Raw genomic sequence first — 25,666 nt, 5'->3', positions numbered from 1 at the left:
ATGGATTCTGGCACTGCTCTCAAATACATCTCCTTGTGCATGAAATTTTTGTGAAGGGAGTGGAGCCAACGTGAAAAGTGGATAATACAAGTCAAAATTGGTATAATTAGAAGACATTGAAAATTGTTACATGTATCCAAAGAACTAGAATTAATTAGACCCGAATTGTTCTAATTATTAGTAAAAGCATTAATATAATGGTAATTGGATTATAAGTCACATTGCGATCGCCCAAAAGACAATTTTCGCCATGAAAATCGCGAATACGGAATATTTGGCACTCGAGTTCTCGTTAGTATGATAGTTATTGTTAGTATGATGGACTTTTCAGCTGTCAGATGTTCCGTTATAGAGATTTTAGTGACTTTTGGGCGAGCGCTTTGTGATCAATAATCACCGAACCAAATTTAAAATATGCATACACAAAAATTTCAACGGAAGTTTTTCATTGTGGCAGTATTGTGTTGTTCATATAGCAACACTGTAACTCTGATTTGACGTTCGGTGAATTTGTGGTTATATTGTTACGGATCTATCTATTATTCTATCAAGATGAACGCGATGACTATGAACCAGAAAATATTTGTGCCAGTACCACCAGACAAAGGCAGTTTCCCTTTGGACCATGATGGCAAATGCAAACAAGATATGCTTCAATATATGCGATGTCTCTTAGACAGCGACGGAAGTGCCGTCGCTTGCAAGGACAGTGCCAAGTCATACTTGCAATGCAGAATGGAAAATAACCTCATGGCCAAAGAGGAGTGGCCAAAACTCGGTTTCCAAAAGGTGGAAACTTCCAATGACGAAAGCCAACTGAAAACTTCTTCATAGAGTAGTGCATTTATACTGACATTTCTGAAGTTAATGATGTGAAGAATTTGGATTTTTTAATATTATCAACACGTTATTTAAATGTTGTGCATTGTATTATATGTATGTAGATATTGTTGTTTAAATAAATTATAAATTTTATATTTTGTGTTTTTTTTTTTAAATGTCTTTGGAGTATTTTAGTGACACAGTAGCTTCATGAAAATTTCATAAAAAAGTGTGTTGCCTAGAATTCCATTTTTTAATCGCTAGATAATTCATCCAATATGAAAATATAGCTCCGATGATACGACTAGTATCCATTATGAAACCTGATCATTTAGTTCAATAATTGAATGACCAAACCAGTCTCTTGGAGTATATCATCATATTATGTGCTTTAAGGCTTTAAAGTAATCCTGAAACACATGGGGCTCTTGATTGCATAGAATTTACTTGTACCTTAAAACAAATCTATCATTTGTGTGGCCTTTTCTGGTGTGTTTTAGCGTGTGTTGAATCAATTTGCAACCATAGAAGAATTTAAAATTTGAGATTATTCGGAAATATATGGGAAAAGAGCAAGTCAGAGAATGTCATTCAATTCTTGCATGCTTAGAATATTTTGAAAATAAAATAAATTTGCATTTGCATTGAAATATAACATCGTGGTCTTTATAAATATTCGGTATTGTCCTTAAATAATTGTAGCTGTAAAAATAAAGGTTATTTTCTTAACATTTTTCTTTGGCCTGCTTAAATTCCCAATGCCGTACATATAATAGTTTTCAATTCTACTCTACGAACAACCTTAAACTGTCTGTTGTGTATATAAGCAATACGGCTGGGTGGTTGTGTTTATATTTAGCACCGAGAGGTTACCGGGTTTGATCCCATGCTAATCTTTAATGCTACGGGTCAGACTTGCCAATTTATCTGATTTCATTGTTGAAACGGTACCACAAAAATCTGAATTTGATTTATGTATAATATGTAAAAAATTATAGATGTCTATGGATTAATTAATTGTTAATTTCGTGTTATTCGACCTCTCGAAATACAGCGATTTATGTAATAAAAAATGCTGCAATGTTTGTAATTAATTGTCTAGGAAGGCGCATTGGAGTTTACCTGTGAGGCATTCCTGGTACATATAAATAAAATATTGTCTTCAAACTGGCTTAAATTAAGTATGTATGTTTTAACCGTTTGCCCGCGGCCGTCTTCTATGGAAGCTTTGGGCGACAAGTCTGTAGCGCGGCTGTCTTCCATAGAATTTCTGAACTTTGCAAGGGATTTTGAGCCTTATATGCGCCTATTTTAACTGTTTTAAGGTTCAAAATTGGTTGAATATATTACTGGGAGTTGAATGCCAACTATTCAATTTGCTTAAAATGAATATATACCAGTCAAAAATTAGTTTTTTGTGGAACCATACTGAAACCTCGTTTATGTGACGTCACGTCTTCATACAATTATGAAGAATGATTATTTGACAATTAAGCCAAAACTACGAGATATAATATGTATTTTATTGTTTAAAATAATACATTATGTGTTAATTAGCATATCTGGTTACTTGAGTAAATATTAAAATCTGTATTTAAGGTTGAAATCTCGATTGCCAAATTCGCGAAAAAGGTACAGGGCTTCTTCACTATATTTATTGCCGCGGGCAAAGGGTTAATATTCCATTGACTGTGTACTTAATATTTCATTGATGTATGTAGGAAACTTCAATAGGGAAATGCGTTCTATGTAGGTGTTTCATATTTTTATTTTTATTATGAAGTTTTACATGGAAATATAAAAAAATATACACGTGTTAGGTTGTCATGTAAATACATGAAAATAAATTCATAAGCTTAGAAACAATATCAGCATATACATATTTTGAAAGATTGGTATTTTTTAGTATAATATAATGTATTTTAGTATAGGTATAAAGATTGCACAAAGTTTTTTTTTCAAAACGATGCTTCAAATAGTAAATATTTCATATGTTCCACCGTCTCATTTATTTATTTTAAGCGAAGACTTAAAAATCTACAATATTCATTCTGATAAGCACCCGAATTAGAAAATTAAAAAAAAAATCAATACAAAAGTCTTTTTTTCTCACAAGTTTTTCTTTCAATTTTGCTTCTCGGAAAATAAAGTTAAGTATAATTTAATTTTCTAATAATGTTTATAAAACTAAAAACAGTCGATTGTCTTTTAAAAATCTTTTTAAAATGAATAAAAAAGTAAAAACAACATCAAGAAAAAAAAATTTCACTACCGAAAAAATTCATTAGTAAACTATCACAATTTTTGAGTTTATATCAAAATACAAAACAATTCATTGAATAATAATAATAATAATAATAAACCTAATTTTTCATCATTATAAAAATCTTTAAATATACTTGGTATGCTTCATACACATAATAAATATATAAAATTCAAACTTTCCCCCGTCATCATTCACACTTTAGTTAATAATGTTTCATTTATATGGACAAATATAAAATTCATTATTAATATTGATAGTTTGAGTATTAAACGAATTTTACTGTATTTAAGATAAATTTTTACCAGTGTGTGCATATTTGAAATTAACACAAATATCATTTCTTACACATTACTGGATAAAATAATTATGTAAATGTTAAATATAGGCACAATATACTTGATTGAGTATTAATTTATATATGTATGTAGTTTAGTTTATCACGATTATTTATATTTATGAACATAACAGATTATCATAGGTCAATTTGTGCTCATTGTTATAAATTAACCGAATAAATTATTGAACGTGGAATGAGTTTAAAGCTAGTAGTTTAAAAATAAGAAAACATTTTCAAATCGAAATACATTAAATTTTCAGTACAATTTAGCAATAATGCAATAAAATCATTTAAACACTCCAAATGTATGCATTCACTCTTTGTTGCATATTACTCTTATTATAATATGTATATGTATAGTATTACAATTAACGTAAAATTATCCCCCCCCCCCCCTATATGTAATAAATATAGGGGGTTTTTTTACTTCAAGTTAAGTCTACGTTGAATAGAAATGAAACAAAAGCACATAATAGTACAAGGGTTGTGTTGATGATGATAATGTTCGCACTGGCGTAGGTACCCGTCGGCGATGGAGGAAAACCAAAATATTTCTCTCTCGTGCCTGCTGAGGAGTCGTCATCATCCTCGGAAGGCTTGCAGCCCATCCAGAATGGTGCCGAAGGCATTTGCTTCTCAGTTTCCACGCTCATCAAGAGATCATTGAATTTCCAATAACCTTTTCCTTTGAAGAAATATGTCTTGCCTGTACAAAAAATAACCAAAATATATGAATACCATTTTACACACAATATAATCAAAATTGCAAGAGAGACATTTGTACAAACCGTCTTTCCATTGGAATACTGTGTCTATATTATTTCCTACACCTTTCCACATGTTCATTTCACGTGGATAGTCCAGCTCAACATGCCCGATGTCTTCGTCGAATCTAAAATTTACGGAATGATTTTGAATGATATTGCATACAATTTTAAATAATGCAAACGACTGACATAATTCAAAGCGCTCTCTTATCTCAGAATCAATCAATTATCAAGTATGATATTGAAAATTCATACACACTGTCTAGTTTAAAATCTTCAGATAGGAGAACCTTTTGAAAAGCGCTAGTCAGCTTTACGCTATAAAATATACGAAAACAGAACTAACTTCCAATAAATGGTATCACCGAAGAAAAAGGTCTTTCCATTGTGTCCCCAGACCAACGCAGCATTCAAATGCTCCATAGTATCTGGCAATCCTAAATAAGTCAATGGTTTTGGATATCCTCTCTCTAGTCTATTCGTATCGAATACATAATACAGTTTGTCTGAAAGTTAATGGTATTGTTTGATATGTAATGATTGCTATATTCTTTCATTGGGTTAATGTTCAACAGGAATGCCTGAAAGCAGCTTCTGGGTGTACATATGTAACCTTTTTTGTTACATCTGTTTTCTTTTTGTGTTTTAGGCATTCATGGTAAATATTTATAATGATTTTGGACTCACCGATGAAGAATACAATTTTCTTGTCTGGTCTTTCATATACAGCATCAACATGAGTGAGATTTTCAGGTAGCTCACTCCACATACGTGTTATGAGTGTAGGAAATCCTTCGAATAATCCAACATCTCCAATACGCCAAAGGTACTTTACAGAAATTTAACAAATGAATATACTGATGTCAAATTTGATATTTTTATGTATATATGTATATAGGTACTTCATAGTGTTGTTAATGAAATGAAAACCACAATATGTACATTCAGGAGTGCGAAGCAGTGGAGTGAGATGAAATGAGCATCGTCGCCGACAAAGTAATAAAATGATGAGAACAGCAAAATGATAAACAAAAAAACAAAAGCTATGTACATACATCAAATCATGCTTGAAGGAACATTGATGATTTTGCAACAAGAGGAAAAGGAAACCAAAAAACAATTCCCATGCAGAATGTTAGAAGAATGATTTTGTTTTAGTGCACAGGGAGCATTCTACCACCAGTGCTTGTGTCTGAAATAATGTGCTCTTTTATAAGTTACTCTGTTGCCAGAATATCTAACCTGGGACTTGAAAATAAAGACTTCTCCTCTAATCAGAGCGATAGCATCGTAATTCGTATTGCACGTATCCGGTTTGAGAGGTCTCCCGTCGTTAGGTGGAGTTTCTGTCGGTCTTTTGGGATGTCGCCAAGGTTTTTCCGGATAGTACGGTTTACTAGGATAATGTGGCTTTATGGGCATCTCCGGCTTAGGATAATGAGGACTCTCAGTCGCCCGAGGATAATAAGGCTTTCTGGTGACGTGGGGATGATGAGGATATTCAGGTCTATAGCCCGGATGAACCGGCTTGGGATATTTGGAATCCGGATGTATATGCGTTCTTCTGTCCGGATGCTCGTGAGGTCTCCTTTCAGGGTAGTATACACTAGGCATAGTGGTAGTAGTAGTAGTAGTAGTTGTTGTTGTTGTTGTGGGTCTGGTTGGATATCTAGGAGGAGGATCAGGTTGTCTTCTGGGATAATCTGGATATCTTGGATAATCTGGATATCTTGGATGATGTGGCTGATCTGGCTCTCTCGGATATTCTGGTCTAGGATTTGGATAGTAGGGACGATGAGGTGGTGGTGTTGGTCTTTGGGTGGGTTTATATGGGTATTTTGGTTCTGCTGGATATCTGTCGCTGGGCCATCGGGGTCGTTCTGGTCTAACTGGTGGTCTTTGAGTCGTTGTCGTTGTTCTAGGTGCCTCTGTTGGTAAGTTTGGTGGAATTCTACCCCATATCCTGTCTTCTTTAGAACCTGTAATATAATATATTATTAGTCGTTGAATAGAAGAGAAATACGGAGACTCTATTTTTGATTCGTTTTGGAAAAAATTCAAGCTTAGTGCTTAGATATGTTGATCAGGGCCGCGCCAAAGAGTTCGGCCGCTCTAATTTTATTAGCATTTGCATAAATTATATTATTAAAAAAAATTAAGTGCATGCGAGTAGTCCAAAAAAATTACCTTGTGATAAATATTATGTTGAAAAATTTAAACACAATAACAATTGACCAGAAAAACAGACAGAAAACCAAAACGTTTAGTTCTGAACGGGACCAGACGACAAAAGAGACTGGAGGTTTTCAAGTTCATTCATGAAAATAAAGTGTTTTTAACCCCAATCCCACATCTAGGACATTGGTCTTTCGATGATCAACCAATACTCAACGTTCTTTAAGAAATACATCTGACAGTCGCAAAGATAATAGAACATAAAATACCTATGTATGTAGCTCTATGCGGACCGAAGTTATACCTGCTATCCCGTTATTTCCCCGAATTATAGTTCGGGTGTGTTACAAGCTGTAACTTGCAACAGCAATCCACAAGTATACAACAAGATAAACTAAATGCATTTTAAAAAGTACGATGCATAGATATAGAATACCATAGATACGCCCTGACGCTCTAAGCCGATCACCCTGTTGGACCATGCACACACAAAAAAAAGTACAGATCATGCACACTCTCTCTCAGTAGCTAGTTAGCTTCTAAGTAGGAAGGTCGATTGTCATTTTTCGAAAATACCAACGTGTTCAGTGAAATTGTGTTACAATTACTCAAGAAAACATAAAAAGGCGGATGACATCACATATCATAAGTAAGAATTAATATAATGTCTTCAATTATAGTAGTATTTTAACATATAATGACATATCGGCGCGATGTATGTAGTGTTGTATGCACTGATGGAACAGCGGCCGACAACCTCTGCCACAGGTGTCACTAAATGCACGCGTATATCTTGTTGGCACTGAAGGAAATTCAGAAATCGACATCAAGTTTAAAACTACAAACAATGAACTAAATATTAAAGTGTCAGCTTTAAAATTGATCCTTGTGGAAGTTACTAATGTTTAAATATTGTTATAATTAATGATGGTTTTATTATAGTAACATAAATTTGTAGTTTAATATAGTGTGTATAGCTAAATATTTTTTTCTTAATATGGCTTTATTAGTTTGGTTTACTGTCACGCGGAGTTTCCAATAAAATAAAGTTATAAATAAAATAAAACTTCAGTGCATGCACATAAAGTGGTTGCTGACCGCTGCGTTCTTTCCTTTTTTCACCACTCCCGCACCCCTCAGTTAGTGGCGACAAGATCTCCAACGAAATTTGTATGTAATGGCATATCTAGGTTATTCTACATCTATGGTACGATGTCTTGTTTCGTATTTTTTAAGGCATATAAGTTTTTTGACTATCATGTCTTTTGGCCGCCTGTGTGCGTTGCACACATTTGTAAATATGGTAGGCCCGACCCTGATCATGGCATCGTGTTAGATAAAAAAACATTGACATTTGAGACAGGCCTACTCCTAGAGCACATTTTCGAATTGGAACAGGACTGTCATTGAAATGATACTTTCATACATTTAGGTAAGATGTAAAGTTAAAACTACTCACCATACATATGTTGAATTCCCAATCTATCGTCTTCAGGTAGCTGGAAATTAGGCTTCAGTCCTTGATACCATGGATACATGAGAGCACCAGAAACAGAGCTGTGACTTAGACCCAACGAATGTCCAAACTCGTGAGCAGCAACAGCGAACAGTGACGTGCCTAACAATACAATAACGAGTATTATTACATTATTGAATAAACTAGGACAAGTTCTAACCATGGACACGGTCATCCCAATTGAAATGCTCCAGCGACTGAATTACAAAACTGCGATATTTAAGTCAAATTCTATATAAATCGACCAGGAAATGCTGGTTTCTGGCAACTACTGACATAACATAATAGATATCGCGTAAAAGCGGGCCCAAGTCTATTTCTGGCTTGACAAACTCGCATACGAGCTGGATATGTATACAGAGTTAGAATTGCCGGCTCAAATATACATGGCACAATCGATAAGTTATCCAATGGAGTTCATATGTCGGTATTGAGGTACATATACTTAAACTATTGATAATAAATTTGACAGATAAGTTTATTCTGGGTACATGTACATAAGTCACAGAACAAAACTTTTGACGTGTTATAATTTATCTACATTGAAGAGTTGTATAATATGTATTTACATAATTTTAGATATTTCAAGTTATCAATCAAACTCATAAAATTTTAAAGTTTGATTTGAATCTATGCCACATATTATGCATTTTAAAAGGGAATGGAATATTGACAGCAGCTAGTAGAAAAAATCATACAATATTTGCATCAAGAGTAGTCATTAATTATTTTCCAGCCGTGCTGTCAACATTCCACAATTGTGCATTAAGATAAATGAAATTCAGAAAGGGTCTACAATTTCTCTTCTTTTTACAGTTTGTTATCAATGACGAAATTTGAGCATTGAATGCCAAAATGTTGCTTAAAATTCGATGCTCTCAGTGATGTATGGAACGTTATATGTTCGGTATAGGAGAAACAGATTAGAACAGAAATTAATGGGAGGTCTGACTTGGGTAGCTGACACAGTGGAGCAAATGAGAAGATTAAGGGCGAGAAAAAAAACACGTAGTTTTTTTTAGATAGTTTAACACATGTTAAAAAAACGCTAGAATTCATAGTCTATGCTATGGAAACCAGGCTTAAATCCTTCTTTCTGTTGACATTTGACAAGGTTTGACAGTGGTTCCCATATTTGAAGAAATGTAAAAGAAACTTATCGTAAAAAAAGTATCCATACAGATTTTTCACAGCGGGATGCCAAGAACGTGCTAGTTCCGTTCAATTCTGTGTGTTTTCGCCCTAAAAGGTAAATAGACAGAGAAATACGTGGCAGGTTTTTTTTAGATAGTTTTGCACATGCAAAAAAAACGCTGCTAAGTCAAATCTGTGCCGTTGGGTTCCTTCGTGGGTGTTTTCGGTGCTATTTTATCTTTGTATTGACAGTGATCGATAACGTTAATTCCCATATTTGAAGAAATGTAGGAGAAATTTGTCGAAATAGTAAGATCATACGAATTATCAATGACACGAAGATACGCCCATCACAAATGGAAACCACGAACACGTCCCTTGCCGCACTTTTGAGTGTGTTCTTACTATAAAATGGAAATGAACGGGACATGTTTATATATGCAGGTAGAAGAATAGACGAAACGTGTGTAAAATATGTACGTACCTAAGAGAGAGAAAAAGGACGCACGGAAGGTCATTAATGAGATCGGTGAACGAAGTAGAGAAAAATTTTCGAGTTATATATATATATACATAGACACGTAGACGAGTGTCAGGTCGAAGAAGAATGGAAACATGGAGAGGAATTTAGGGTGAAATCACCCAGGGAAGATCGGCACGTCGTGTGCTTGGCTCCCCGCTGTAGAGGTTTTCCTACATTTCTTCAAATATGGGATACACCGTTACCGATCACTATCAAGCAAGGATAAATACGAGGATAACATTTTACCGAAAACACTCCTGGGGGTGATTTTCGGACGATGTGTGCCACATTTTTTTCGCATGTTTAAAAGTATCTAAAAAAACCATGTGCTGCATTCCTTCCTGTGTGATTTCGCCTTTATCCACCATTGGACAGTGAACGGCTGCAAATGATATTGATGATGATTTTACTTACAGGCTTACAAGTGAGGTTGAGGTTGAGGTTTGTACGTAAATAGATGGACGAAGTTATTTATAATATGTACAAGCTTTGGAACAGCACTTTTATATTATTTAAATTACAGTTAGCAATTACGTTATATATGTAATTACCCAGCAGTTAATTAGACCGTGCACTGATATGATATTGTGGTTTTTTCCAAAACTTTGTCCCGTTGTATTTTTATGTATAATTTTCGCGAAATACGGAATAAAATGGCGAAAATAAAAAGCATACAACGATACGATACGGAAGATAAGCCTCGCAAATGTGTGCCAGCATCCTGTTGGCCTGTTGCCATTGCAGATAAAAAGAGCTGAAGGAAGTGGACATGATGAAAAACATCGTTTGGCGAGAGCCAAACCACACTAACAGGTACCCATTAAAAAGCGGGGAGGGAGGTGCTATCTGACGACCGTTAAATTTTAAACGTTTCAAATTGCACATTGAACCAACATCCAGCCGGGAAAAAAGTTCTGGAACACTCCATAGAATGTGCGGTGTCTCGACCAAGTAGTGCCCAAGTTTAAGGGTTGATTGATGGGGTAATTCTGGGCGGCGGTGTGGGGTAAGTAGGCGGGGGTTCATCTTAAATCGTTTTCAACCAAGTGGTACTTCGAAGTTAGGTGCCACTTGCTTGACACACCTGTTTCCTTTCTCATATGGGGTTTTTGTTTTTGCTTTATACCTTCATCTTCTTCGTTGGCGTCCCTCAGCAGCCACACTTCCTCTTCATCAAAATGAGCATCCCCTCCTCGTCCGTTTCCTGGGAAGAAAGCGTGCGCCAGGATTTGCCCTCTGCCGTCGAATGGATAGCCATCATCGTGAGATCCTCTGAAAATAGAAGAAAATAAAGTAAAATTAAGTTCAACTTAATTATTTTATTTTCAATTATAGTTTGTATAATATATCCTATATATAGGATATCAGAATGGAACTAGCATATTAGACTAATACATGGTATTCAATTTGTACACAGTTACATATACATTATGTACAATATTTCTTCATTTCATATATAATATAAGAAAGAGTATGGGTACCCATATCTCTACCCTACTCATTTCCTTTTCGGCATGCTTGGACTTAATTCTCTTGAACTTCGGAGAAACTTTTCTTTAATTCGAATTGTTCTCCAGCTTCTATGTGGTAATACGTAATGCCCGTCGTTGCTGGAACAGTTGGGATTTTATGTCCCTAATAATTTGATGATTGTACCTAATGCCCACACAGTGCTTTATTGGATGGCTCCTATTTCAAGAGCTAACTGACTTCTCGATGAAATCGTTGCTGCAGTGTCTGATTGTGATATTGCCCACCTCAGTGAGCGTAGTTAATCGGAAATTATTTTAATATATCTGTCTGGTAGCTTGCGCTCATCATTATTTTTATAATTGTATGTGATGTACGAGTGGAATTTTGATCTTTTCTCTTCCATTTGGGCCTCGCAGGGATGTTTTGTATTTACGGCTGGTTCTTATATATTGGTGCTGGCTATAGGTGCAAGACATTCCCTAATTTATATTTTATTATTCGATATTTTTACTTTATCAACTAGTATCATAATGCTATTGTTTTTTTATGATTATTTATAAATTTATTTTTGTTTGTATATTTTCGACCATTTTGACGCATTATTGATTCCTGTAATACCACAATGATTCTAACTTAAATTAAATAAAATACGAAATCTCAAACCACAAACAGTAGGTAGGATGGTTTGTACATATTTTTTACATATTGTAACTAAATCAAATTCAGATATTTCTGACATGATGATTTTTGCCAATTTGACGGAGGAACCATTTCAACGATAAAATCAGATAAATTGACAAACTCTTATTGGAAGCGATCGACTTGGAGTCACAAATATCAAAGTCTGACTCGCAGCACTGCTGAAATACTCGGAAGATATTATTTTTAATCAAGGTCAACCCAGGGTTTGAGCCCAGGAACCTTTCGGTGGTTGACAGTAACGCAAACACGAGCTATACTGCTGGCTAAAAAAGTTTTGGCAACACTTAATGATTTACTTTTGAAAAGTAACATCATTATTTTAATAACACTGTTCGACAAATGACGACTTTTAAAATGTTACAGAGACGAGATATGACTTTTCTTATAGATCTATGCCCAGTGAACACGAATCTGGTAATAAAAAGTGTTGATTGGCTCGAGATTCGGAGATATGTGTGTTTTTTAAATCGCGCGATTTTTCTATATCTTGGTGTTGTTCGGTCGATTTCTCAAAATCTGTTAATTTCCTGTTAAAAATGAATATTGGAATCTACAGTCGGGTATTTTATCTTTCATTTGTAGTACTTTTCAGCTTTCAAATCTCTCTAAGTAGTCGTCCAGTTCAAATCAAAAGTCAAAATTACGTATTTTCACTTGGGATTTTTTCCCACTGTTAATACTATATTATATTGAGTATTTTCTATTGAAACATGTTTATTAGGATAGTGTTCTGGGCACACTATTTTTGGATTTCGTTTAAAAGGGGTAATTGGATGTGTGGTGAATTTTAAACCGGTTAATTTTCGAGCAAAAATTTCGTATTAGTAGAGAACATATTTGTGTTGCGTGCGCTGCAATCATTCTCCGCTTGAATGTGCGTCATTGTATACAACGATATAGAGTGGTCACAAACTTTTTTCAATGTGTTTTTAAATAATTTTGTAATGAAATAATTAGAAGGATTTGAATTTAATAATATATTTATTGAATACGAATATGTATAGCGTAAAAATAAGTATCAGTACATTTTAAGCACCCGAATAAAAATAAAAATAGACATGGAAAATAAAAACAAAAATCAAAATGAAATTAAATACGAAGATAATGAACATTTCAAAGATAAATAATTGTGAAAAAATAAAAATATATCTATATTTTTATTATCTTCCCTAACAACCAACCGCTAAGATTTGATGTACAAATATTACAACATATATGTGGCGCCCAGCTTTTATCCTGATCGCCTATCTCACACCCAAAGTATAGATGGTAAGCCCTTTTGATTGTTTGGGTTATAGAACGTCTTTGCGATAAAAAAGTGATATTACCGCAAATGTAGCAAAAGTTATCTGGTCTGTTTATACACTGCCGTTCCATTTTGTCCACACGTTGCACATTAACGGTAAAGAGAACACAAAGTTATTTATGACGGTCGCGAGGATTAAAAATCAATTTTAATATCACACACTCAAACAGTTCAAACAAAAAAAAAAAAAAAAAATTTTTACGTAAATATACGTTTAAAAAAATTAAGTCTATAACTTCGATCCGTAAAATTCTATGGTTTTATCAACACCTTTCGAACTGAAAGACCTCTCGAAGGGAACTGAAGTACAATACGAATGTATAAACACATAAAAGAGGTAAAAAGAGCGCGAGCATAGTGAGTCATCGACCATCTTATAGCTCTTGCAGCGTACGCTTCACTAGCTACAGCGCACGCAACACAAATATGTTCTCTACTAATACGAAATTTTTGCTCGAAAATTAACCGGTTTAAAATTCACCACACATCCAATTACCCCTTTTAAACGAAATCAAAAAATAGTGTGCCCAGAACACTATTCTAATAAACATGTTTCAATAGAAAATACTTAATATAATATAGTATTAACAGTGGGAAAAAATCCCAAGTGAAAATACGTAATTTTGGCTTTTGATTTGAACTGGACGACTACTTAGAGAGATTTGAAAGCTGAAAAGTACTACAAATGAAAGATAAAATACCCGACTGTAGATTCCAATATTCATTTTTAACAGGAAATTAACAGATTTTGAGAAATCGACCGAACAACACCAAGATATAGAAAAATCGCGCGATTTAAAAAACACATATATCTCCGAATCTCGAGCCAATCAACACTTTTTATTACCAGATTCGTGTTCACTGGGCATAGATCTATAAGAAAAGTCATATCTCGTCTCTGTAACATTTTTCGTGTCGAACAGTGTAATCATTCGTTTTATTCACATACATATGTATATGGATAAAACAGTTTTTTTGTTATAGCGTAGAGTGGTGTGGGCATATCAGATCCCGGTCTCCGTGACGAGCCAGAATGTTAAATTACAGAAAACACAAATATCGGAAGCCAAAGATCGAAAATCGAAAGATTTTAAGTCGAAAGATCAAAAAAAAAGAGTGCATAGTAAACGGTACATACTCACTTAATTTGCGCGAGCAGGATACAACAGGAACAAGAGGCACAGGCTTTTCCTCCCGTATTAATGTGCGCGCGCAGAATACACGGAGGAAAAGCCTGTTCCTGCGAATTAAGTGAGTATGTACCGTTTACCATGCACCCTTTTTTTTGATCTTTTGACTTAAGATCTTTCGATTTTCGATCTTTGCCTTCCGATATTTGTGTTTTTTGTAATTTAACATTCTGGCTCGTCACGTAGACCCATAAGATCCATACCCGGATTTAGATAATGAACACAAAACAAAAATTACAAATACTGTCCGACCGTTGGAGTACGTACAAACAAACTAAAAGCATTCGAAGATTTTGCTTCGGAAAGATTGTCACGAGCTTAAATCACATCAGAACGGGAAACTTTCTGACTCGTTGTAGAAACTTTTAATTAAAAATTTTATGTTTACAATTGAACGTGAAAAGTTTCCTCCTTTGCACAATATACATAGTACATACATATCTACGTATTTGAATACAAGCAGGTCGAGAACTGGTCTAATCGACTTCGCATTGAGCCAGGTCGTTTGTTGGCTGGGTTATTCATACAAATTTAGAAGTAACGTGTCCGGCAGGCAATTGGACCAATTAGCTGGTCAGTCGCTCTGTTGAATAATGTGCTCTAACCAGCGTCATCGATCGATAGTACCGCTAAGGGTTAAGAGATTATCAAAAAGTGCGTTCCAGTGGCGCCCAGCTCCAATCAATACTTGCGAGAAAACTGAGCTCGCTGGGAATATCTTTTAGATGTAGCCCCTCGCGCATAAATATGTGGGTGGGTCGGTGGGTGGGAGGGTGTAGGGAGGGTGTCCTGCATTTAGAGGGCACCGAGTTGAGGCCCTCCGTAACGGATGCTGAGGAGCAGAGTCGAATACAGATGACCCACGAACGAAAAATCCCCGGCAGTTGGAATTCGTCGAATGAGAATTAACCCTTAACGCGCCGCAGGCCATACGAAAGCGGCTTATATAGACATAAGACTGAGGGTAGTCTCAGGGTGCATCTACACTTTGGATCTATGTAGTGTGAGCTCCCACTCAAAATATGAAAGGCTTTGTGTGCATAAGGGCATTAATCTATCTTCTATCTTTGAATGTACCTATACAAGGTGTTGTTTATTAGAATCTTAGGATTATGTTATTTTTAGCGGGAGTTGAATTCTTCTGTCTACTTTTTTAATTCATAGTTTTAAAGAATATCAAAATTTTTCTTCATCTCTTAGACTATTTTTTTTAAAAGCTCATGTTTTTATTGATGACGCGCCTGGTTCTTCTCGAATTTTTTTCTTATTATTATGACCTTATTAGATTCTATCTAGATTCCAGATGGTACTAATTAGCATATTCTTTCTCCATTCGATCTGTGAACGTTCAGTAGAGCATCAGAAACAGAAAAACCAAAACTATTGATGACGTGTTTTCTTATTTAGCCGTTTACTTAATAACTTAAGATAAGTACTCCTATTAGTATTGAAAGTATTGTAACGTGGAGATTAGGTGATTTGCGCTCGTCAACCACTTGTTTTTCGCTGGTCATTTGATCTCGCGTTCGCGCCAAAAAAGCCTCGACCAACGTACAAGCTGTATACAACAGCCAATCAGGTCTCGAAACCCATCAACCAATGACCTCTCTGTGCTGAGAGTACACGTATAAATATTCGGCGGCTTTGTTCAGTGCATCATTCGGAGGTGGCTCGTCAATGGATCTAGACCAATATATTACCTTTACTACTACATACTACTGCGACTTTCACTAAAATTTCGGAAACCCCTCTACACGTCCACGCTAGAGTATTATTATGCTTTTCTGTATATAAAAATTCTAAGACAGTAAAGATTAACAAAAAGTCATATATTTTGCTTCTTTATATTGAATTTTTTTATTGAAAACATTGGTTGTTGACATTTTTCTTTTGTTTCTATATTCTGAAGTAATACGAAAGCATCTTTAACGAATATACTAACTAGTTCGAGAATTTTTGACAACTTTTTTCTACTTTTCTATATTCTACGATTCTAGGAGAGCAGCAGGCAACAAGAAGTCAGAAAAATCTATAAGCCATTCATATTGCATATTTTTGTGGAGCGTCTAATAACAATATATCTCTTCATACAAAACTGGACCTCGGAGACAACGTTCTCGCAAATATACACTGCGATTTTCTCAAATGGTCTCCAGATACATGTAGAATCTGGTTGTTAAGAGACCTACCCTAACCTAACCTAACCAGCAGCATAGATCAATGGTTAGCATACAATGCTTTCAACTGTGTGGTTTTGGGTTCTATCCCTGGTGTGTGCTACTGACTAGACCGTAGATACATATGTGACTCCAAGGTCGATCACTTCCTAGCAGAGTTTGTCAATTTATCTGATTTAATTGAAACGGTTCCAACAAATTAGCATCCCTGTCCTATCTCTCTCGCATAAATTCGAGCTCTTCAACATCTCGATTTTCATCATGAGCAATTGGAGCAATCTGTTAAGACGAGTATGCATGATTGATTGAATAAATTAAAATAGCTGGTAGTGTAAGACTCATTGAGCGGTTTAAAACATTGTTTACTAGGCGAAGCGCCGCAATGATCTAACATGTTACCAACCTCATCATTCATTTTACTCAAGCGCACCAACTTAATCATTCATACATGCATTTTTTACATGTTTTGAAACTAAATCCGAAATGATCCATGAATCGCTGCAATCCCACATGGTTGGTGATTGCTGCCATAAATCACAGTTCATCTTATCTCAGACCACTTTGCCAGTAGATTGGAATCCCTGATGAAATACGTATATTTGGGGTGTTAAGCGAGTGAGCTGAGTGCGGTATCGCTTAGCGTGCACTCGAGATAAAATAATCGACAGTCGTTGACGTTTGAAAGTTGTCATGCGATACCCGTCAGATATGACGGCTTGTTAGCGGAGGCGGTTGCAGTCGTGTATCGCGTTACGTCCGCCATAAATATCGTCGATTCCCAATAAATGTTCACGGTGGTGAGTCCGAGTGTGCGTGCCAGAAATCTTAGAAGGGTGTTCGGTTACGACTGTGTAATATGGGTATCGAATGTATGCATTACATATGGCGATACATGTATCTGGTGGCGGCCATGTTTCTATTCCAGCGCCTCCTAGCGTCGCCAAACGGCAAATTTTCATTGCTTTTTTGACTCACCAATAAACAGGTGTACTCAATGGGCTTGGTGCAAGCGCTCGACAATCACCAGACAGACTGAACGACAGATAAACTGGATGGCAGCTTTAAACGCAATTCTCGTCTTCTCGAATGATAGATTGCACATCAGATGACGGGTAACCTTTCGATGTGCACAGATGCAATTATTAAAATGGTAATTATTAAAATTGAGTTGGATCTTTCAGGCGAGTTTAATAAGGCAAGATTCGATAAGTTCCGAATTTTACTCATTTTTAATAAGTATAAAAAGAACGGGTTAAAAAAAACAATCTTGCAAATAAGTTCCTAATAGTAATTAAACTGTCATGAAATAGGTCAATTATTTAGTAGTAGTATACTTAGTAGTAAAAATAATATCGATTTTATTGACATGTAACACAATTTTTTGAATGATTGGTAATGAAATACCTAGTTATAAATAAAAAATAAGTACATTCATAATATATGTGTATGAATTTCATATGAAACGAATCAATTTAATGAAAAAAAATGAGACGGAGACGGCGGAAACATTGGTTTTGGCCAAAATACATAACAGAACACGACTTTATTTATAATGTAATTTAAATTGATGATTTTTATATATGAGGTTATTAAATTTCAATTTATTAGTCGATTTACTTTAATAAAATTAGATAATCTAGTTGACGTATACCGTAATACTATTAATCAAAAATAATACTAAAAAGAAGTCGGAGTTGGTTAATTTTTTACGATTTCGATTCCGACTCCAACTCCACAGCCCTGATTGTAAGGAAAAATGTTCGTGTTCACAAAAATAACGTCAAATCGGTTGACGTTATTCCAGAATAAGCGTGGAATTTGTCCTATCACATCTGTTGGTCAAAATACGCTTTCATAATTTTGTGGTCGCACGAGCGCAAAGGGTTAATTAAAACACAATGGCGGATAAATCTAAATTTAGTCACTTTCTTCGTTCTTTTTTTTTAACTTTAAAAATATAGCATTGATTGGTGGGAAAAATTGAACACTGAATTTAATTTCTTATCGCTTTTTGTTCTCGTAAAAACTTTTTTAAGTCAATAAAAAAATCTAATTTTTATTTCCCACTCAAAATACTTTTGAAACAACCTCTTTTATTACGATAAAGTTCCGTTTAAAGATAATAAGCGATGTTTTCATTTTTTTTGCCTATGATGAAGAATTTCAATTACTTTTTTATCGTCGATGAAATTAACCAACGATATATTCCTCACTTTATTTAATCGAAGATCTATTTATACACGTCCGTGCCAGTGTTATGCTTCCAAATATATAATGCAAAGCGCAACTGGCATATCACAGGATGTGATTTTAAAGTCTGTGTAGAAAGTACCCACCGGAAACGGAATTATTATGCAAGATTAGATACGTATCTAATTGTGGCAGTGTACACAGGCCTGCTCGTAGCACTGTCAATTTAGACGAAATATTTATGTAAAGTTGGACTCAAACTACACATTGCACCGTAAAGTGGCGATCTCTAGTTACGTGTACATCTCTCAATTCAATGTTCTTATCTCTTGACGGCGTATTGCTACAATTATTGATATCTAATACAGTTTCAGTCTACAAACAAGTATTTGTTGTTTACATACATACATTAAAAGCATAACAAATTGAAATGCAAATGAAAAACACAGTTCTTTCAAACCGAACATATGATATTCTGGTAGCAGTATGCAATCTTCTATCCACGTAAATCTATTGTAACGTATAAATTAGGTAATTGGTGGACTGTTGGTTTACCATCACTAATCGTCTGATCGGGCGTTCGCGCAAAAAAGGTCTTGACGTATGAATAAGCTGTATACAACAGCCAATAAGGTTCCGTTACTCATCAACCAATGATCTCTCTATGTTGATTGTATATGCTGGGGTATAAATAAAGATTGTTTTTTTTTATACATAGATGATTGTTTTTTGAATTAGCAACACTTTTTCCAGAGACAGCCAATTTGGCAGTTGACAGCTAATTTTTGACAGCTGAAGTCGCTAGTTTACGCTGATAAACTAGAGAAGATGGACGACTTGGAAGCCTTTGCCGCGTTATTGCCGATATACGGCTCCATCTGCTCTTCTTCATATTGGATTTCCAGATTGCGCTTTATGCGATCCATATGTCCGATATCATATTTAAACCCCAATGACATAACACTATTTTCCAATAAAGTCAAAACTATGGCCATTACCATGATTTGTATTTCGTTTTAAAGTTCTATACACCCTTTATAACGCGGTTTTGGTACGTGCTTCTTTCAGATCTGGCAAGCCGATGGACCAAGAACAATAAACTACCTCTACCACTACTGTTGCGTCATTTACTACGATCTCGGAAATCCCTCTACACGTCCAAGCTACAGTATTGTCATGTTGAGGCAGATTCAGGATCTAAAATGAATAGCCAACGTCGTTTCAGAATATTTATGTGTAAGACTCAAGAGGAAAAATGCTTAGATATTGCGTTTGTACGCCCTTTCAAAGGTCAGGTAGACTAAGCCCGAAAACACACTGAGTGGTACACGTTTTTTTTTTAGATACATGACAAAATGACGCAGCACCCCTAGCCCATATACATTGTACACAGTCCCAAAAATCACCCTCTGGAGTGTTTTATGCGATAACTTATACTTGTATTTATCCTTGCTCGATAACCGCGAATCCCATATTTGAAGAAATGTAGGAGAAACTTGTCGGTTGCATATAGATATGCATACACGTGTGACCTCCCAAACATATGCATTCTGCTCATGCAACTACACTCGAAATCGGATCAGGGAACTGTTTACGGTCATGGAACATCCACTATTTACAAGCCAGGGACGTGACGTCCCACACCACTCAGTGTGTTTTCGCCTTAATCCAGTGCGGCTATTGTCTCGACACGTCCAGACCTATCTCAACCCGTTCGAACAGTATCAACACGTCCCAACTTGTCTCGAATTGTTTAGTCACAGTATAATATTCAGTCTCTAATCAGTTATACATAATTTTCAATCTATAATGAGGCACTACTATATCACTTTCCGAAAAATGCACGCTAAATAAAGTTGATTATAGCAAAAGACAAAAGGAGTACCAATTAAATATTGATTTATATAGAAAAATAGGTAAGAAATGCGACCGTGGAAGAACGCAGACGATGAAAAGTGATCCAATGGGGTTGACAGCAAAAAGGGGCAAACGGGCGTACGTGTCAGCTCGACTTGGATGGTAAAAAAAAAACGAACACGAGCTGGTGATGGATCGTCGGCACGACCAAAATCCTTCATATATATGCTAGAAAGAGATGAAAAATGGGAACGGGGGGGGGGGGATGAAAGGGCTTGGGGGGGGGGGGGAATTGCGAAAATTGAGATTTACTCACTTGACGAATTTGATCACGATGTCCGCTTTCTCCGAGTTGATTTCTTTGAAGGTGAGTCGCGAATTTTCTGACCAAACGGACAACGCTCTTGCCAATTCGCCACGAACTATGCTCGTGGACAGGTTGAAAGGACGACTCTGTAAACTGCAAACAAGACAAACACTAGATTAACAAACATTCTTGGATGGAAAATTTCCGATTCTATCGTATTTGATTGTATTGTAACAAGGTACACGGCGAACGTGTTAGCTACGAGCTATTTACAAGGTGTAATTGCATGCTTCTGCGCACGGTTTAGCTTCAAAGCTATGTATTATATGAGTACATAAGAATGAGTGAGGTAATTCTGAGTAAGAAGTATAAGGGCTCATTGTTGTATTGTTATGGTTATGATCACAGCAAATTCTCAGTGATACGACTTCTTATCGTTGAATTAGGTGTGTCAATATGATATATTTCATTGAATTTTCAAGGGCATATTTTATTTTCAAATTCATACATATTTTTTATTTTATATCAATTAATCATGCACACTCGCCTAACAGATTGCTCCAAATCGGCGAGTGTGCTAAACAGATTAAGACTCGAGAAATTATATATTACCTTGAAACCTTGAAAATTGACAATTTTTGTCCCAATGAAAATCAGATAGATTGAAACGATCGCCATGGAGTCACAAACCAAGATTTGGCCAGCATCAACTAGTGGGACTCGAAACCGTGATCACTATGTTTGTCCACTAGTCCACGCTGCTGGCTATTTTTTTTTAATTTACATATTAGCCACATTACATAATATCACATATCCAAGTCTGAAGAGCATCTGCATTACAGATTATACTCGGAATAAATTCTTTTCAATCAAGGTCATCAAGCGTCACTCGGTGCTTAGTATCAACCAAACTTCCGAACCATACTGCTGGTTATATATGTATGTATGTATATGTACAAAGGTACTATGTCTATAGTACACAAATGCGCTTTTTATACTAAGAATTAATTTATTTCAGTTACATTCCGTCAATATGTTTCTAAAGCAGTAATCTAATATATAATTTCGAAAGAGACATTGTAAGTTTCTATGACGACAATTCAATTGGTTGCATATTAAATTTTTATCGATTGAAATAAATTTAATAAAAAAAACAAATGAATATTTACTATTAGATTCACAATGTTTACGCTGTTTATATTACAAATACTGAGCGAAGCCGGGTAGAACAACTAGTATGGAATAAAAAGCAAACACTGTCCCTTTGAACTGGATCATCAGAGGCGTATTCGATCAAATAAAGTTTGATTCGACGCTTTTTGAAGACGCACAGCTATGTCATTTGTTTATGACACTCTGTATAATACAATAGCAAGAAAATTATAAAACTTTCAAGATGAAAACATCAAGCATCTGAGCGGTTGAGTTCACTACTACTATGGGTTTTCATGAGTTCATATTTGTGCGTCCTCCTTGTTTTCAAAATGAAATGTTTTCAGCATAGCTTTTTTATTTGTTTAGTTTTATCAAAATGTCATGCTTAATCTAATTTAATCGATTTTGTGTACATATACAGTGGTCTGTAGAATCAATTACAGTATAATGGTATGCGATACAAATATCATTGATTGTCTGGCGTCGTTTGGCGCCGCTGGTTCTTTCAGACGAGCCCAGCATCCAGTCGTAGAGATCATTTGATCTCTGTCGATGACGTTACACGACGGGGTCAACCATTTTTATTTTTCTCGGATAATTGCCTCAAACGAGGGCCAATGAAGACCGATTGACAGGGACAATAGGCAGCTGATGAAACATCATTGCCCGTATGCGGGCGATCCGTCAAATTTCTCATGGTCTGCGATTGCGCAAGGGGTATATTTATACATGTGATTTTTGGAGTTTTTTATTGGAGCGTTGACCATAGAGCACTGTTAATTCAATCAGAGGATGATGCAACGACTTCGGCACCGAAATAGACCCACTTTGACTCTGACTATGTGCTCTGAAACGAGTTAACAACTCTCTGGAAAGCGATTTTATCCGTGCTCCGAATGCATCTGGCGGATTGTTTACACGATACACGTATGGGTTTATTTGTTGGGTCATTGATATTGCTAAAGTTGAACCACCCCATTGTGTGTGTGTGTGCACCTTGGGTATTTTCAGTCGTTTCGTTTCGTTCTGCTACACTCTGCTGTTCAATTTAGCAGAAGCGAAAGCTCGAAAACAATAAGCGAGTGTTGGAATGCTGCTCAGGCGAACTTTATGGTTCTGTGGTTTGGTTCTAAAAGGTTATATGTATGTATGTAGAAGTTTTGAACGGATGTCAAGTGGCCGCTTTCGTGAGTCAAATGTCAATGTTTTAAAACCGCTTACAGACGACGAGTTTAATATAGCTAGTAAGTAATGCAACGATAGTCGAGTCATGTGGAAATGTATCGATACTTTTATGTAAACACGACTCGAGTACACACGTACATTTTATTTGTGGGATTTGTATATGAACATGTGAACACGTACACGCAGTGTACTGAGATAAAAATTCAGACTTCCGTGAACGAGCTCGTTTGTTGAAGTCGATAGGTTGAAGTTCCAAGTCTAATTGTTTGCATCTATATGTAAATATATAGGCAATCTAATTCTGAATTGATTTTGGGATACATATAAGATTTCGAATGGTACCCAAGATATGTATGTATATAGATGATGATACATAAACTTCAGTTGGACACAAATTTTGAGGATGCCTTGGACAACAAAGCGAACCGACGTTTCAATTCTGAAGGAGTTGCAGATTAAAGATCGTCTCTCAAAATAAATTCTCGTGGCAAAACAGTAGCCAGGAAAAGCTTGTTAAGGCTTGAAGGACTCCATATAATAGAAGCATACTCCATAATACTTCTTACCAGAGCATTATACAACAACATCAAAACAGCAACATTATATAAATGCCGGGAATTGCGAAGAACAAACCCTATTTGCATCTTAGAAGCTGAGCAACAAACAGAACCTGAGAATCTGAGGTCATACTGAAATGTGACCTCATGTTCAACAGTAGATTCAACCCAATCCAATTCAAATTTGCCAATAAGATAAGGAAAAGTACAAACAGAGATAGATCTACATACATAGATCTAGAGTAATATTTGGAGACATTGAGAGGCAAACGGTTAGTCAAAACGAAGTATGTAAGAAAAACCTAACCTATAGTAGATAGCTGAGGGTATCGGAGAGGTCTTCAACGACAAATAGATAGAACTTGATAATAATAGGTGTAAGAAGCAGAATAAAGAGTCATTTCATCCATAGACAAGTTTATTAGGAAGAAAAACTAATTTGGTGACAACATAGTTGCTCTGAAACGATATACATACATATATTCAGATTGAATAAAAAAAACTACTAAATACGCATTAAAGTCAACTGCCGAGTTGATCTAATGCATATAAACATAAGTCGAAAGTCTAAAATTAGACATTAAGTTATCCACACCAAAGTTATACAAGCAGTTCAAGGCTCCACAAGTTTACATTCCCACGAAAATTAGAACATATGGAAGAGGGGGAGGATGCACCAATTTAATTTCAAGCACCAGTGAAAAGTATGACTTGGAATGTTTACTCGTTTCACCGATTTGGCCCTAATGTATTTGGCTTTGGTCGAATATACATAATACATAGACGTCGATGAGTTTGAAATAATACTTGGCAGCGGGCCTGTTCGAAACAACGAGGTGCGAACGGGTTTGAGTGGTGCGTGACGTCATTGGCAGACGCCATGGGGCCCCATGAGGGCGAGGGTCTCCCCCCTAGCCCACTCCAACCCTTATATCCCCACCCCCCCTTCGACTCTCAATCATGTCATATCTCGTTGACGATAAGAGGAGAACCTCTCGACAGGCGCGACCCACAGATTGAAGGCCGCTGTCACCGCCTGGGCGACAGGGTTGGTTGGCATCCCCTGAAAAAGTTGAATTAATACGGATATCATCAACGGTGATGTGATTGTTTTGTTTTCAAACTTCCATGAATTTTATCGGATTAAAATGAACCTTTTCTCTGTTTGATTGTACATATATCGTGCGTTCAATAAATCTCTTTTGGTTTTATGGATTTAGTATTACTATCAGTCTTAATAAAAAAAGGTTAACAATATAAATTGACAAAAGGATCCCATTTGTTTTGGCGATGGCGCATCGTAGCGCCGGATTCTGATTATTATATTAAAAAAGTGCACAACCCGACAAAGCCGCGCACGACAATAGCACGCCGATAATGTTGCGCCAACAATTCCGCGCCGACAACGCCACTACGGACAATGCCGCGCAGGACAAAAGTAAATTCCTATATATTAAATTTAAAAACCAATAAAAATTAAAACATACTCATAATTAGACATCATAGTCATGTGGGAACGAAAAAAATGTTTTTACATGACATTTGGGACTTAATATTTGCTTTGTAGAAAAGTCTCTGATTGCAATGAAAACATTTTTTTTGCAAAGTTATGCCAAAAGCGCCAAACTATGTACATATAACGAAATATAAAGTAAATGCCGATAAATGGCAAAAATTAAACTTTCATGATATTGTCATAAAGTTTTTTGGCGGTTGTGGTTTTAGCCTAGTACGTCCGATGTTTTGTTGAATTTTTTTAGTCCTTAAAATAGTTAATATAATAATAATAGTGTAACATGGAAACATGAGAGAGAGTATCCACTGTCTAAGTGCATTCGTGGGTGAACAATAGAGACCTAATTAGGCTAACGGGATTCAGTAAGTGCCCGAACAAAGGATACGGAGTTCTCATAGATCCGGGCGAGTATATTGAGCCTTTACGTGTCTAGAAAAATAGATCGGGGAAGCTGTAGTGTGCAACCTGTCCTTTAGTTGTAGGTAGAGTAAGAAAAAGAAAGACAGCTGGG

General features: G+C 35.8%; 2 protein-coding genes across 2 annotated transcripts in view; one reads left to right on the top strand and one right to left on the bottom strand.

Annotated features, from left to right (window-relative positions):
- The first annotated feature begins 456 nt into the window (after positions 1 to 456).
- LOC143914568 (cytochrome c oxidase assembly protein COX19) lies at positions 457 to 968 on the top strand. Its single transcript, XM_077434832.1, has one exon. The coding sequence runs from the start codon at positions 553 to 555 to the stop codon at positions 832 to 834; it is 282 nt and encodes a 93-aa protein (XP_077290958.1). The 5' UTR covers positions 457 to 552; the 3' UTR covers positions 835 to 968.
- A 1,631-nt stretch (positions 969 to 2,599) lies between these two features.
- Positions 2,600 to 25,666, bottom strand: part of LOC143914215 (matrix metalloproteinase-2-like) — a 266,585-nt gene continuing 243,518 nt past the window's right edge. Inside the window, exons 5-12 of the mRNA XM_077434342.1 lie at positions 20,752 to 20,895; positions 10,667 to 10,812; positions 7,827 to 7,985; positions 5,435 to 6,171; positions 4,880 to 5,021; positions 4,539 to 4,698; positions 4,214 to 4,317; positions 2,600 to 4,131 (exon numbers count right to left, since the gene is read on the bottom strand). Of these exons, the coding sequence (XP_077290468.1) occupies positions 3,854 to 4,131; positions 4,214 to 4,317; positions 4,539 to 4,698; positions 4,880 to 5,021; positions 5,435 to 6,171; positions 7,827 to 7,985; positions 10,667 to 10,812; positions 20,752 to 20,895 (1,870 nt within the window). The 3' untranslated portion in view covers positions 2,600 to 3,853. The remainder of the gene's footprint in view (positions 4,132 to 4,213; positions 4,318 to 4,538; positions 4,699 to 4,879; positions 5,022 to 5,434; positions 6,172 to 7,826; positions 7,986 to 10,666; positions 10,813 to 20,751; positions 20,896 to 25,666) is intronic.

Source organism: Arctopsyche grandis, chromosome 7 (assembly GCF_051622035.1).
Source record: "Arctopsyche grandis isolate Sample6627 chromosome 7, ASM5162203v2, whole genome shotgun sequence".
In the NCBI taxonomy this organism is placed as follows: Eukaryota; Metazoa; Arthropoda; class Insecta; order Trichoptera; family Hydropsychidae; genus Arctopsyche; species Arctopsyche grandis.
Note: the sequence above shows the minus strand (reverse complement) of the source record. Positions and strands in the feature narration are given on the sequence as shown.